Source organism: Mya arenaria, chromosome 14, assembly GCF_026914265.1.
Source record: "Mya arenaria isolate MELC-2E11 chromosome 14, ASM2691426v1".
Classification (NCBI taxonomy): Eukaryota; Metazoa; Mollusca; class Bivalvia; order Myida; family Myidae; genus Mya; species Mya arenaria.
The window spans coordinates 43,763,579-43,778,661 of NC_069135.1; the positions used below are offsets into that span (position 1 = coordinate 43,763,579).

The window sequence follows — 15,083 nt, forward strand, 5'->3', positions numbered from 1 at the left end:
TTTAGACCAAGCCACGCGTCAACGTCGATGTTGCTCATTTCACCATTTTCTATTTTAAAGTAGTCCAGATTTCCCAGTTGCTCGAACGCTCTCGCCGGTATGTCATATAGTATGCAGTTTGTGATCTAACAATAAAACACCATCAATTACAATAGCTTAGAATCGCTTTGTTTATGAGCATTTGAAGACTATGACAAGGTAAAAGTACATTTTCCCAATGACTTAATAGGATAAACTACACAAAATTGATAAGGTATGAAAGAAATAAGAACTACATAAAAACACATTCCTGACTCTTTCTTAAATTGTTACCACAGAAGCGATACACATGAAAGGACGGCGGCATCAGATGTTATGTCAAATAGACATAATTATCTAGACCGACATAAAAGGTCTATAACTATTTAGTAATAATTTTTATGAATATTGTTCAAAATAATTAGTACCCAATTTAATCTCTCATATAGGTTAATCCTTATAATTCAACATATATTGGGGTATAGTGTGTTTCACATAAAGTATGGACAAATAGATTTTCACTTAAAATTGGCCCTAGTATGTAAAACTTGGTCGCACATAATATAACATAAACATTTTTGAGATAAACACAAGGTTTCAATTAAAAGTTATATTTTCATGTGTAATATTGCCTTGTGAATCAAATGAGTTTTGGTAAATAAAAGTATTGACGTACCGAAAATTGCTGGACATAGCTCATGTTACCCAAACTGTTGGAGATCATGTAAATCCCGCCATCCCTCGGACATGCGAGTTCCAACGAGGCAGGGAAGTTGGCGTCAAACGTCGAAACGTCAATGTTTTCAAAACCTCCTCCAAACGCTTCAGTGTCACCTACACAGCCCAGATGTTCAGTAATATGTTACACAGTTTAATCAGTGTGTGTATACCACGTGTTAAATTACGTCATATATGCTTCGTCGGAATGAAACTCTCAATCAAACTCTGGTAAAAGACCGAAGGTGGGGCTCTAAAAGCGGAGTAGAATGCGCTATGTTTCATTTTTAAATGGTAAAGAGATAGTAAAGTTATCTTTGTTTAGAGTTTTCATTCAAAGCAAATATAGCATTCCGGTGTAGCATTTATGGCGCAAGTTATCACGTGGTATACACACACTGTTAATACATGGTACCCAAATTTACTCACTGAGTATAAAATTACTTCAAAATGATTAGCCATAATGCTGTGCGCTCAAAACAAATTATTATACCATTGCTGTGTTAACATTTTGTTTTTTAAGACTATCTTATATTGAACTTATATATAGATACGTAAAATGTCAAGAGAGTTTATTAACATCAGAGATTATATAGATCATAAAATAAAAATACCTATATATGGTAAAATTCCATTTATAGATAATTCAATGCGTTGAGGCTCTGGATCAAATGCGGAGAAATCTATTGGTCGATCACTTGATGACGTCATAGCGGTGTAATCGCACGTGAAGAGGTTGTCCCCTTCATACGTACAGCTTGTCGGTGCACTGGACGCCCATACACCAGTTACACAGATACAGAAGACAAGCAGAATGGTGTCTGACTTCATTCTATATATTAGAAAAGGTTCTTGATAAACTGTTGTCATTTTTTTTTATTTATTTATTAACGGAAATAAAAGTTAATTGCAACCAGTATGTATTCCAACTTTGATGATGGAATTATCTTTAGACATCGTCAACGACGTTCATTTTCTTATTTTTGTTCTACCGTGTCATCTACTAAAGTACGGTGAGAACATCCACTTCAATATACGATCATATTGCTATATATACTAACTCAACACGGTAAAAGCAGAATAAATACTAATTTTTAACTTCTTTCAACGTTCATCATCTAAAAGAAAGGTGGCTTCTGTCGAATATCGTATAACGATACCGATTTTGAACTTGTTTCATAATAATATTATATCCATCTTTATAACAAATTATCACTTATGACTCTATGCACAGATTTCATTTCGTAAATGTTGAATTCTTTAGCACGTATTTTAAAGTGAAAATATGATAACTATGAAATTGGTTACCTTTCTGTAACATGACACAGTTCCCAAGCTAACCCGCGACTTCCCTCTGACCGCTTAAACTCTTTTATTCGGTATTTTGACTGGGATTAATGTTACTGACCTTACATTGGTTCGGAACACGAGCTTGCAAACGGATCATAGGGTGTTAAATAGTATTATTCAAATATTGTTAATCAGATTTATGTAAGCATAGGTCAGGAGGTTTAGCTATATCATGTACATTGACCTTACATTATTCTGGCCAAACTGATTTTTAGATAAAAAAGAAACAATACAGCGGAACAATTTTCGCTCAAAATTATGTGTCTGCCAAATATACCGATATAATTTTCAAATTGCTTCAACATCCACAATCTTCATTATAATACAGAGGCCACAACGACTGACATCTTAATGGCTGAAGCATTTGTTGAAAACATACTGACCATAACTGTCTGATTAAGAATTGATTTTACCAACCTATCCGATAATCGTAACTGTCCTTAATGACTGGGCATGAGACATGTTAAGTTTGCGCTTTCTGGATGTGTATAAGGCTCGATGGATGGACGGATACGATGGCGGATGTCACAAACATTGTCCACCTAATGCCGCCTTAGTGCGTATCGAATTTTCATGAAGACCACGCCCAGTGGTAGAGGTGCAGCGTACTATCCCTTTGTATTGTTTGAAAAAGCGTGTTCAAGTAACAGTTATTTGTTCGGACCTCATCTCTGCAACTATAGGTTTAATCTTACTGGAAAAAAACCAGTTCGTTCGGATTCAATAAATCCAAGTGTAACATTTTGATTTCGAACACAGACTAGGCAAAACAAATTTGGATATCACTTTGATATATTGTTTAGTTTTATTTTTCACCTTGAAACTTCAGTTTTTTAAAACGATTGTGAAACAAGTAATTTCAACTTACTTATATTAATCACTCCCGTTGGCACGATGTTGCGCGAGATTGTGGTCTTGTGTTCTGGGGGAAATTGGAGTACCCGGAGAAAGCCCACTTGTCCGCCTTTGTGACCACTAACCAAACTCGCATGCGCCCAGGCTAGGAATCGAACCCAGGTCGTCTTTTTGAGAAGAGGGTGCGCCTCACCATTGCGCTTACCGGACAAAAGTGAAACATTACATAGACATGGCATTTGTTGAATTGAATAGAAATTGTTCGGAATTCTCTGAAACTTCCACTAGAATACTTGCCTGACCGGAAATCTGCTCTAGCACGGGGCATGTAATATAAATCCTAAGCATTGTATTCAAATCATTCAAGTATTAACGGCGTTATTTGGCTTTGAACATTTGGATATTTCATATTTGTGCATCGCACATCCCAAAACAGAGTTGCAGTTTCAGTCGAACCACGTTGACTCGAACTCGCTTTGCTCGAATATGGATGAAAAGAACCGTTTAATTTAGACAAAAGGTAAGCATTCCCCCTTGGTTCGAATTTTCCGAGGCTCGATGTATTTTCGCCAGTCCCTGAGGGCTCGAACCAACGGGGTTTGACTGTACAGTGGTTTGTTCGAGGTAATGAAGTGCGAGGTTTAGTCATCACAAACTGTTTTAAACCCAAATAAGTTCTTCAATGACCGTGTCCAAATAATGATATCTAAAAAGTTGTGTACTAGTTGTGGGGTTTGTGTCTCTTGTTACGTGTTGACTTTTTTTTATTTTATTTTTATTAACTTTTGTATATATTATTACATCAGTAAATATTATACACATAATACTGCTGACCTAGTTACATGTTATTAATATCCATGTATATATATATTTTACAAAGAAACATGTACAGGTTATGTTAACAATAGTTAATGCTGTTGAGGAGAGTGTTAGATAGAGATTAAAGGTAGGTTAAATTATGTGTTAACTTGGCTTTTTATCTCCGGGTTTAATTAATTAATGGCTTCTGGGCTGCTTCATGTAGTTTCCATTCTGTTATGAATAGTTAAAATGGGACAAGAATAAGATATTTGTCTGATTTTTATGTAATAAAACGGAGTTAGGACCTTTGAATATTTTAAGCAATTCATGGAATTTACGAATGAGGTGTTTAACTCAAAGGGACATTTTGCATCTATGCCCTGCCACTGCTTGTTGAACTGGCATTTTAATATTTTAAAATAGCCTTTGCATTTCCTAATGGCTTGTGTGGACCATCATAAGGCCATATCGTGCCATCACTGCACGACATTTATATATCTAAACTGTTTATCCTTTAACTGTTTAGGACTGCATATTTCCAATAAACAGTTATAACAAAACGTTGTGCACGCTATATGAACATGCGAGTTGTAATCGCCAGAGGGGCGTCATCACTCAAATCATATACAATAATTAATTGGGGAATTTTGCTGCATAATTGGCCCAAGGCAAGGACTTAGACGGAAATGGATCTCTGGACAATGAACTAACAATGAAATCACAATCGACAAAACTCTCACAGATGAACGGATACAAATATCCAATACTCAACTTACTTAAATAATCACTGTTTGAAGAGTCGCGTGAAAAATTGTCATGGCATCACTGACAGACAACATACAATATTTTGATTTCATCGGTTTTGCTTCCAAGTAATTGTAATCATTTGTTGTTGCAGACATATCAACAGGACTTATTTATTTGATTGCTACAAAAAAGGGAATACAGTATTATGATTTGATATTACAATGAGACCCGCGGGATTCAAAATCACGTGATTTTCACTTTAATAGCGGCCATGACGGATGAATTAAAGCCATATTTATGCCATGGCCATCAATTATAATACCATTAATTATTGAATATGAAAAACCACTGGTATAGCCATTTGAGGCAGAATCATATTTAGAACTGAACAATATAGGAATGACAGTAAATGTAATTTTTGTGCCAGTATCGAAGGACTATTACACATATATATTTTGTGATATTAATATAATATAATTAACGAAAGTGTGTGCGAACACAGCATCACATGAACACTGAAAGTGTGTGCGAACACAGCACCACATGAACACTGAAAGTGTGTGCGAACACAGCACCACATGAACACTGAAAGTGTGTGCGAACACAGCATCACATGAACACTGAAAGTGTGTGCGAACACAGCACCACATGAACACTGAAAGTGTGTGCGAACACAGCACCACATGAACACTGAAAGTGTGTGCGAACACAGCATCACATGAACACTGAAAGTGTGTGCGAACACAGCACCACATGAACACTGAAAGTGTGTGCGAACACAGCACGACATGAACACTAAAAGTGTGTGCGAACACCACACCACATGAACACTGAAAGTGTGTGCGAACACAGCACGACATGAACACTAAAAGTGTGTGCGAACACCACACCACATGAACACTAAAATTGTGTGCGAACACAGCACCACATGAACACATGAACACTGAAAGTGTGTGCGAACACAGCACGACATGAACACTGAAAGTGTGTGCGAACACAGCACCACATGAACACTAAAAGTGTGTGCGAACACAGCACCACATGAACACTGAAAGTGTCAGTCACAATAAAAAGCAATTATTCTTTGCAAAAAACAACAACATTGAATTTAAATACTTTTAAATTTATTACAAGCTATGTGTATTTCAAACAAAAGCGGGAGTTTTGGAAAAGGTTGCAAGAGCAATGGAAGAATCACATTCCTCTACCAGGTGTTGCTCTTTGTGGTTTTGTTGTATCGCACAGATACGTTCAATTCGACGATCAAAGTAGGTGTGCTGTTGATGACTAACTCCACTTTTCCCGTCGACCTTCTGCGGATAGGACCCGCTGTCCACATGGGGGTGGCGGAGGTCAAACGTCGCTATGGTCTGGAATTTCAGCCCCTTTTTCGGAACTACTCTGTCTGGTGCGACAGGGCAAGAGTTGACGCTCTTGGTGGGCTGGCTGATATGTATTACGAGGAAGGTAACTGCTTTCTTATTTTTAATTATACTGTTTTATATGTATTATATATTAATAACTGAAAAAATATATTAATCAAATACATTTACTCTCATCAATATAACACATGCTGTTCTTCAACACAAAACAGTTCCAAAGAATACCAAAATTATTAATTATTAATTCAGGATAAAATATTCTCCCACCTCAGATAAGTAGATTCAATAATTAAACCATGCTAGATATTCTTATCTTGCCCACGGGCGAAGATAAAATGCCCGTATGGAACTCCTTTTTAACGGTCACCACATTATTATTACCTTCCTTGTTGAAGACTGTCGTCAGTAGCATCATGGAAACCTTGTCTTATGGTAATATGTAGAACGCTTATTAATTATTTCTCGCTTCAAATGTCACCATAAAACAGTTTTCACGCACCATTCAAGAAATAATGCTTCATTTTCCTTAGAACTATTTAAAAAGACCGACTTGACTTTTAACATTAACTGGATCACTGCGCGCGTATCCATGACAACCACGTGCTATCACATATCCATACGCAATTATTTTCACTAAGCACAAAAGAGTTCCACCAAAAAATACATTTTTAATTAATTTTAGCATCTACCATAGCCACTCGTGTCAGATAGTTTCATCCCGACCCTCGCGCAGGGTGTTTTGCGGAAACTCGGTAAACCTCGTTTCCGCAAAACACCCTACGCTCGGGTCGGAATGAACCTATTATTGAATGGCAATTTTAACGAGCATATGCATAGAAAATAGCAAACAAATAAATGTATACGAAATAAAATACATGTAGATTGTATTGTACCCGAGTTTTCATTTTCAGTAGAAGGTCAATGGCACGGTCAATAGCATTTTGCAGATTTGTTTTCGAAATAAATAGTAGACTACTGTAAATCTTTTAGCATTCACCAATCATTTAATATTTTTGCGCTTTCTGCTATTAAATTCACGGTTACAATATTGTTATCAGTAGTTAATATTTTCCATAAATGCATTATTTAGTAAGTAGTTTAAGGTTTATCAGTCATAATTTATGTTTGTTAAATGTGTATGTATCGATTTTGAATAAGAGTGTCACTTTAAATATTTTTTCTTGCGTACCACATTAAGTTAACTCTATTTTATTTGTGGGTGTCCATTGGAACATAAATAAATAGTATTAAAAACCTGTGCAATTTAATTATCTATAACAATAGCATATTATGTAAATACATGCATATGTGCTTATGCAAAAAATGCAACTATCAAGTTAGATGTTATCGAACAGCAATTTAGAGATAAATTTCGCATATACAGTCGAAACTCGTTATGTCGATTTTGTCGGGACCTATGGGAAAAAAAACGAGATAACGAACATCCGAATTTTAAAAAAAAATATTACCAATCCCTACACATTTTTTTAGTTTGATTTATGTACGTCATCCGACTTCTGCAATTCAACTGTCTTGTTTCCGTCATGAAAACAGCAAACGTTTTATTGAAAAAAAAATGAATTATTTGTGTTAAATCTATTTAATTCATTTATGGATTACACAAAACATATATAAATCCACAATTGCATGCACTTGTTCATTGTAAGACAAGCACATATGACATCAAGTTAAAATAGCAAATGCCTGTTTGTGTTTTACATGCAGTAAAGCGAAATTTCTTCGTCATGTAACTTTCAATGTTTTCGAAATTTCCGATGATATCATCGGCGTTCTTGTGCGTTTCAATGAAAAGCTTGAGCAATAAATCTCTCCTTAATCAAAATATAAACAAACAACTTTAATTATTCACACTTACCAATTAATCATATCTTATTATGACAGTATGTTATTTTGATACGCACGGTAATTTGGCGACATGCCGCAAACCGTCATGAATATTTCGCACCCACAACTCGATCTACAGTTCGACATATGAAACAATGTGTGAAATTCGACCTCAGGGACTGAAATAGGAGGTCGACATAGCGAAATAATCGAGATAGAAAAATCGACACAAGCAAAAAAAAATGTATATAGAATAAGAAGGAATAAATTCGGGACCGGAGAAAAAAGTCGACACAACCGGAAAGTCGAGATATCCGACGTCGACATAGCGAGTTTGGACTGTTACTTCATATTTCATATATCTTCAAATTTCAACAAAAAATATCCATATTTAACCCGATTATCGTTTCACTTTAATGTTGGGTGTGATAAAACTTATAGAATTCATGTTTCAAACACATGCCTTTAATGCAGAAAAGTGCCAACTGTTTTCTAATGTTAATGAGATAAACAAAAGAGTTCAACTATTAATAAAATAAATATAAAGCATTCTAGTTTTTATGAGGATTCTTGTTCACTTCAACGACAAAAAATATGACAATCAGGGCAATATAGCTTAAGTTGTACAGCTGACTGTTGCGAAGTACTGAAAATCAGGCGTAGTCGAAAGGGTAGCCACTCGAAATGAATTTAATCTTAAATGAGGTATTTTATATCTGCAGCGTCCTTAGTACCAGACCTAGTTAAACAGCGCTCGGCACCACACTTGCCCCAACTTTTCAAGAGTGCGCATCACCACACTTGCCTCAACATTCACCACAAACGCCGGGCACCACACTTGCCCAAACATTTACCACAAGCGCCGGGCACCACAATTGCCCCCAACAATTACCACAAGCGCTCAGCACCACACTTGCCTCAACATTTACCACGAGCACTCACCACATTACTTGTCCAAACAGCTACCACGAACTCTCAGCACCACACTTGCCCCCAGCATTTACCACGAGCGATCACCACCACACTTGCCCCCAACATTTACCACGAGCGCTCAAAACATCACTTGCCCCAACATTTATTACGAGCGCTCACCACATCAATTGCCCCAACAGTTACCACGAGCGCTCAGCACCACACTTGCCACATCATATTTTTACCACGAGCGCTCAGCACCACATTTACCAGAGCATTTACCACGAGCGCTCAGCACCACACTTGTCTCAGCATTTACCACGAGCGCTCAGCACCAAACTTGTCTCAACATTTACCACAAGCGCTCAGCACCACACTTGTCACAACATGTATTTACCACGAGCACTCAGCACCACACCTGCCCCAACATTTACCATGAGCACTCAGCACCACACTTGTCTCAACTTTTACCACGAGCGCTCATCACCACACTTGCAACAACATGTACCACGAGCGCTCAGCACCACACTTGTCTCAACATTTACCACGAGCACTCAGCACCACACTTGTCTCGACTTTTACCACGAGCGCTCGGCACCACATTTGCCACAACATGTACCACGAGCGCTCAGCACAACACTTGCCTCAACATTAACCTCGAGCGCTCAGCATAACACTTGTCTCAACATTTACCACGAGCACTCAGCACCACACTTTCCCCCAACATTTACTACGAACGCTCAGCACCACACTTGCCTCAACATTTACCACGAGCGCTCAGCACCACACTTGACTGAAAATTTACCATGAGCGCTCAGCACCACACTTGCCTCAACATTTACCACGAACGCTCACCACAACACTTGCCCAACAGTTACCTAGAGCGCTCAGCACCACACTTGCCACAACATGTATTTACCACGAGCGCTCAGCACCACACTTGTCACAACATGCATTACCACGAGCACTCAGCACCACCCTTGTCACAACATGTATTTACCACGAGCGCTCAGCACCACAATTGCCCAAACATTTACCAGGAGCACTCAGCACCACACTTGTCTCAACATTTACCTCGAGCACTCAGCACCACACTTGTCTCAACATTTACCACGAGCACTCAGCACCATACTTGTCTCAACATTTACCACGAGCACTCAGCACCACACTTGTCTCATCATTTACCACGAGCGCTCAGCACCACACTTGTCTCAACATTTACCACGAGCACTCAGCACCACACTTGTCTCAACATTTACCACGAGCACTCAGCACCACACTTGTCTCAACATTTACCTCGAGCACTCAGCACCACACTTGTCTCATCATTATCACGAGCACCCAGCACCACATTTGCCTGAGCATTTGCCACGAGCACTCAGCACCACACTTGTCTCAACATTTACCACGAGCACTCAGCACCACACTTCTCATCATTTACCACGAACGCTCAGCACCACACTTGTCTCAACATTTACCTCGAGCACTCAGCACCACATTTGCCTGAGCATTTACCACGAGCGCTCAGCACCACACTTGCCTGAACATTTACCACGAGCACTGAGCGCCAATTTCACAACAATAACCATTATTTAGATTTTCAGCTAGCATCAACTTGAAGGCAATGATTATAATGTATAAAACAATTATCGTATCAACTTATTAATTAGCTTCAACTACCCGATATTCACGAAGGCATTCGCCATAGATGTCTGAGACCCCAGATTAAATGTTAGTTGTTTAATTATTCATAAAGTTAATTACTTCACTTTCAACCTATTAGGATAGCTCGTTCAATTGATAAAGAAATCCGCGAAACTCTCATACAAGTTGATATTCTACGTCACAATTCAGAGTTGCCAACCTGACATGGAGTGATCATTAAGACTGGAGATGGCATTAAATACGGTTAATAAATCGTTTGTATTTGGATCAGTTTTAGTATAGATGGAAGATTTCCATTTCCGCATAACAAGACAAGGTGAACAAATATGCTTGGAGGTAGAATCAATTAAGCAGGACTAATAGCCTGCTATGTCATACAGGCATTGATTCTATCTTTATTAAAGAGCAATTTAGTAACTTGATATGGCAGAAATATACAATGCATTGTTCTCTGTGTCGAGAAGTGCATGCTTTGACTGACCAAGTGATATCACCCGCGTTTAAGTAAATTAAAGATAGTATAAGAAAAAGGTTAGTGACTAAGAAGGGGCACAGCGAGAGCTTTTTTTTTACTTCATAGCTTGTTATTGACTTCAACATCCAGTCTAAGGAAGGGATATAAACAAAGTACTATGTAATGATATTGTTCTCATGTCAGACTTTTGCAATCAAAGCATAAGACGTATAATATACGCAACCCCAACAGTTAACGAACCTCTTAAATTATTTAGATTTATCAATGCAATCGAAAGCCTTCCTTTAAAACATGTTTTAAGACCGTTCTGCTTCTTGTGCCTTTTAACGAGTTGGGCATTGGACTACTAGGTGCATCACTGTGCGCATTTTGGTCACCGGAACCATCGGTTACCAACATCCAATTGATGATGTCTTAACACACTTAGGCAATATGAGATGTATTTAAGATGGCATCCAAAATGGCCGCCAATATTTTCAATTGTACATTATTCGTCCAAGAATGTGCATATACATTTACATTTAGTTTGAAATCATTCCATTTTGGTTTTACATAATATTTCTTTTAATATAAGGTTTCTTGCCTTGTCCCTGCAGTTACCCTTGTATTAGAAATGTTATTTTAGTCCATTGTTCGCAGAAAAAATGTGCATGCTTTGTTTAAAAATAAAACAACGGAAAATGAAAATAAACCGTTATTAATTAATCAGTAAAAATATTTCGTGTATTTGCGGAAATTATTTCATAATTCATTAAATGCCATTACGTGCTTATGATGGCTAAATGTGCTTTATTAGCCTAGACAAAATGACAAATTTTATGATACATTATCTGTATTATTTCGTTAAGGAGTAATTAACAATGATGTTTATTGCAATTAGTTGGTTTATCCGGCAATATCATCCTGTTTTATCTGGTGAAATGTTTCTCTAAATTACTTTTAACTCCTTTGATTAAAAATTTATTTTAGAATGAAGCTTGCTTGATTATTTTACGATAGTAATTTACGATTTCATAATAATGACTTCTAAGAAAAAAACACACCAAATAAGTGCTCGAGTAGTTACAAAGTAGAAACAAACAACTAATTTTCGTGAATGTTTGCGTCAAAAGTAACGAAATTAATGTTATGGTAAATTTGGAAGGACAATATCGTAATCATTAAATTAATATGAATACAATGCGTCTAATTCCCCCGCCGGGAATACTAAAGCACATTCATTTGCATGTTTAATAGGTGTTAAATTATTGTTTTTTAAATTTGTACGTGCTGTTGTCGCATACATCGCTTTCCTCGTGTTAACGTACATGTCACTCTAATTTCAAGATGTTATTACAGAATATTCAGAAAGCAATTGCCCATGTGAACAAAAAGTTAAGGTTTTGGGCTGGAAAATGTAGTTTTTTCTGACCATGCCCATATTGTACAACACCTGAATGAGGGCTTATTCGCATTGTTAAGATACAGTTTTAAACACGCGTTTGCCCAATGTGTACGTACTGCTAGGGACGTGGTCCAGTGGTCAATGTTTTGATCGGAGATACCCCAAAATGTTTCAAAATTGCCATATTACCGTCATATAAATACGAGAGTGTGTATGTGCTCTTAATTCTTTCGCAAACGTTAAATCGCTTACCCGAGTTTGTTTTACGTTATCCCTTTTAACACGTTTATGGAAAAAATGCATCTATTGTATGAATCCGTTAGCAATGTTACTACACATTTATCTACTGAAATAAGTTCATTTTTATCTCAAGAATTGAATAATCAACTTTATGTTTCCGAATTGCTTAAAGATGCACCCTTACTCCAAAATAAGATTTCCTACAATTAATATATTGTTTTAATATTCCAAAAAGGATGAATAAATGTCAAAACAGTGGATCTTATGAAGGATACTTTGAAATTTAATTTAGTTTGAAAGAAATGAACATAAAACACGCTATTTCTACCATATGAGACTATATTAGACTACAGTGAATCTTTTAGCATTCACCAATCATTTAATATTTTTGCGCTTTCTGCTATTAAATTCACGGTTACAATCTTGTTATCAGTAATTAATATTTTCCATAAATGCATTATTTAGCAAGTAGTTGAAAGTTTATCAGTCATAATTTATGTTTGTTAGACATGTGTATGTATCGATTTTGAATAAGAGTGTCACTTTAAATGTTTTTTCTTGCGTACCACATTAAGTAAATTCTATTTTATTTGTGGGTGTCCATTGGAACATAAATAAATAGTATTAAAAACCTGTGCAAATTAATTATCTATAACTATAGCTTATTTTGTAAATACATGCAAATGTGCTAATGAAAAAAAATGCAATTTTCAAGTTAGATGTTATCGAACAGCAATTTAGAGAGAAATTTCGCATATACAGTCGAAACTCGTTATGTCGACTTTGTCAGGACCTAGGTGAAAAAATCGAGATAACGAACATTCGACACATCCGAATTTCAAAAAATATATTACCAATCCCTACACATTTTTTTTTAGTTTGATTTATGTACGTCATACGACTTCTGCAATTCAGCTGTCTTGTTTCCGTCATGAAAACAGCAAACGTTTTATTGAAAAAAGTGAAAAAAATTGAATTATTTGTGTTAAATCTATTTAATCCATTTATGGATTACACAAAACATATATAAATCCACAATTGCATGCACTTGTTCATTGTAAGACAAGCACATATGACATCAAGTTAAAATAGCAAATGCCTGTTTGTGTTTTACATGCAGTAAAGCGAAATTTCTTCGTCACGTAACTTTCAATGTTTTCGAAATTTCCGATGATATCATCGGCGTTCTTGTGCGTTTCAATGAAAAGCTTGAGCAATAAATCTCTCCTTAATCAAAATATAAACAAACAACTTTAATTATTCACACTTACCAATTAATCATATCTTATTATGACAGTATGTTATTTTGATACGCACGGTAATTTGGCGACATGCCGCAAACCGTCATGAATATTTCGCACCCACAACTCGATCTACAGTTCGACATATGAAACAATGTGTGAAATTCGACCTCAGGGACTGAAATAGGAGGTCGACATAGCGAAATAATCGAGATAGAAAAATCGACACAAGCAAAAAAAATGTATATAGAATAAGAAGGAATAAATTCGGGACCGGAGAAAAAAGTCGACACAACCGGAAAGTCGAGATATCCGACGTCGACATAGCGAGTTTGGACTGTTACTTCATATTTCATATATCTTCAAATTTCAACAAAAAATATCCATATTTAACCCGATTATCGTTTCACTTTAATGTTGGGTGTGATAAAACTTATAGAATTCATGTTTCAAACACATGCCTTTAATGCAGAAAAGTGCCAACTGTTTTCTAATGTTAATGAGATAAACAAAAGAGTTCAACTATTAATAAAATAAATATAAAGCATTCTAGTTTTTATGAGGATTCTTGTTCACTTCAACGACAAAAAATATGACAATCAGGGCAATATAGCTTAAGTTGTACAGCTGACTGTTGCGAAGTACTGAAAATCAGGCGTAGTCGAAAGGGTAGCCACTCGAAATGAATTTAATCTTAAATGAGGTATTTTATATCTGCAGCGTCCTTAGTACCAGACCTAGTTAAACAGCGCTCGGCACCACACTTGCCCCAACTTTTCAAGAGTGCGCATCACCACACTTGCCTCAACATTCACCACAAACGCCGGGCACCACACTTGCCCAAACATTTACCACAAGCGCCGGGCACCACAATTGCCCCCAACAATTACCACAAGCGCTCAGCACCACACTTGCCTCAACATTTACCACGAGCACTCACCACATCACTTGTCCAAACAGTTACCACGAACTCTCAGCACCACACTTGTCCCAACATTTACTACGAGCGATCACCACCACACTTGCCCCCAACATTTACCACGAGCGATCACCACCACATCAATTGCCCCAACAGTTACCACGAGCGCTCAGCACCACACTTGCCACATCATATATTTACCACGAACGCTCAGCACCACATTTACCTGAGCATTTACCACGAGCAATCAGCACCACACTTTTTTCAACATTTACCACGAGCGCTCAGCACCAAACTTGTCTCAACATTTACCACGAGCGATCACCACCACACTTGTCACAACATGTATTTACCACGAGCACTCAGCACCACACCTGCCCCAACATTTACCATGAGCACTCAGCACCACACTTGTCTCAACTTTTACCACGAGCGCTCATCACCACACTTGCAACAACATGTACCACGAGCGCTCAGCACCACACTTGTCTCAAAATTTACCACGAGCACTCAGCACCACACTTGTCTCGAC

At 37.2% G+C, this 15,083-nt stretch overlaps 1 protein-coding gene across 1 annotated transcript in view; it reads left to right on the top strand.

The window, feature by feature from the left end:
• Nucleotides 1-5,624: 5,624 nt before the first annotated feature.
• LOC128216163 (atrial natriuretic peptide receptor 1-like) overlaps nucleotides 5,625-15,083 on the top strand; it is a 69,141-nt gene continuing 59,682 nt past the window's right edge. Inside the window, exon 1 of the mRNA XM_052922742.1 lies at nucleotides 5,625-5,955. Within this exon, the coding sequence (XP_052778702.1) occupies nucleotides 5,625-5,955 (331 nt within the window). The remainder of the gene's footprint in view (nucleotides 5,956-15,083) is intronic.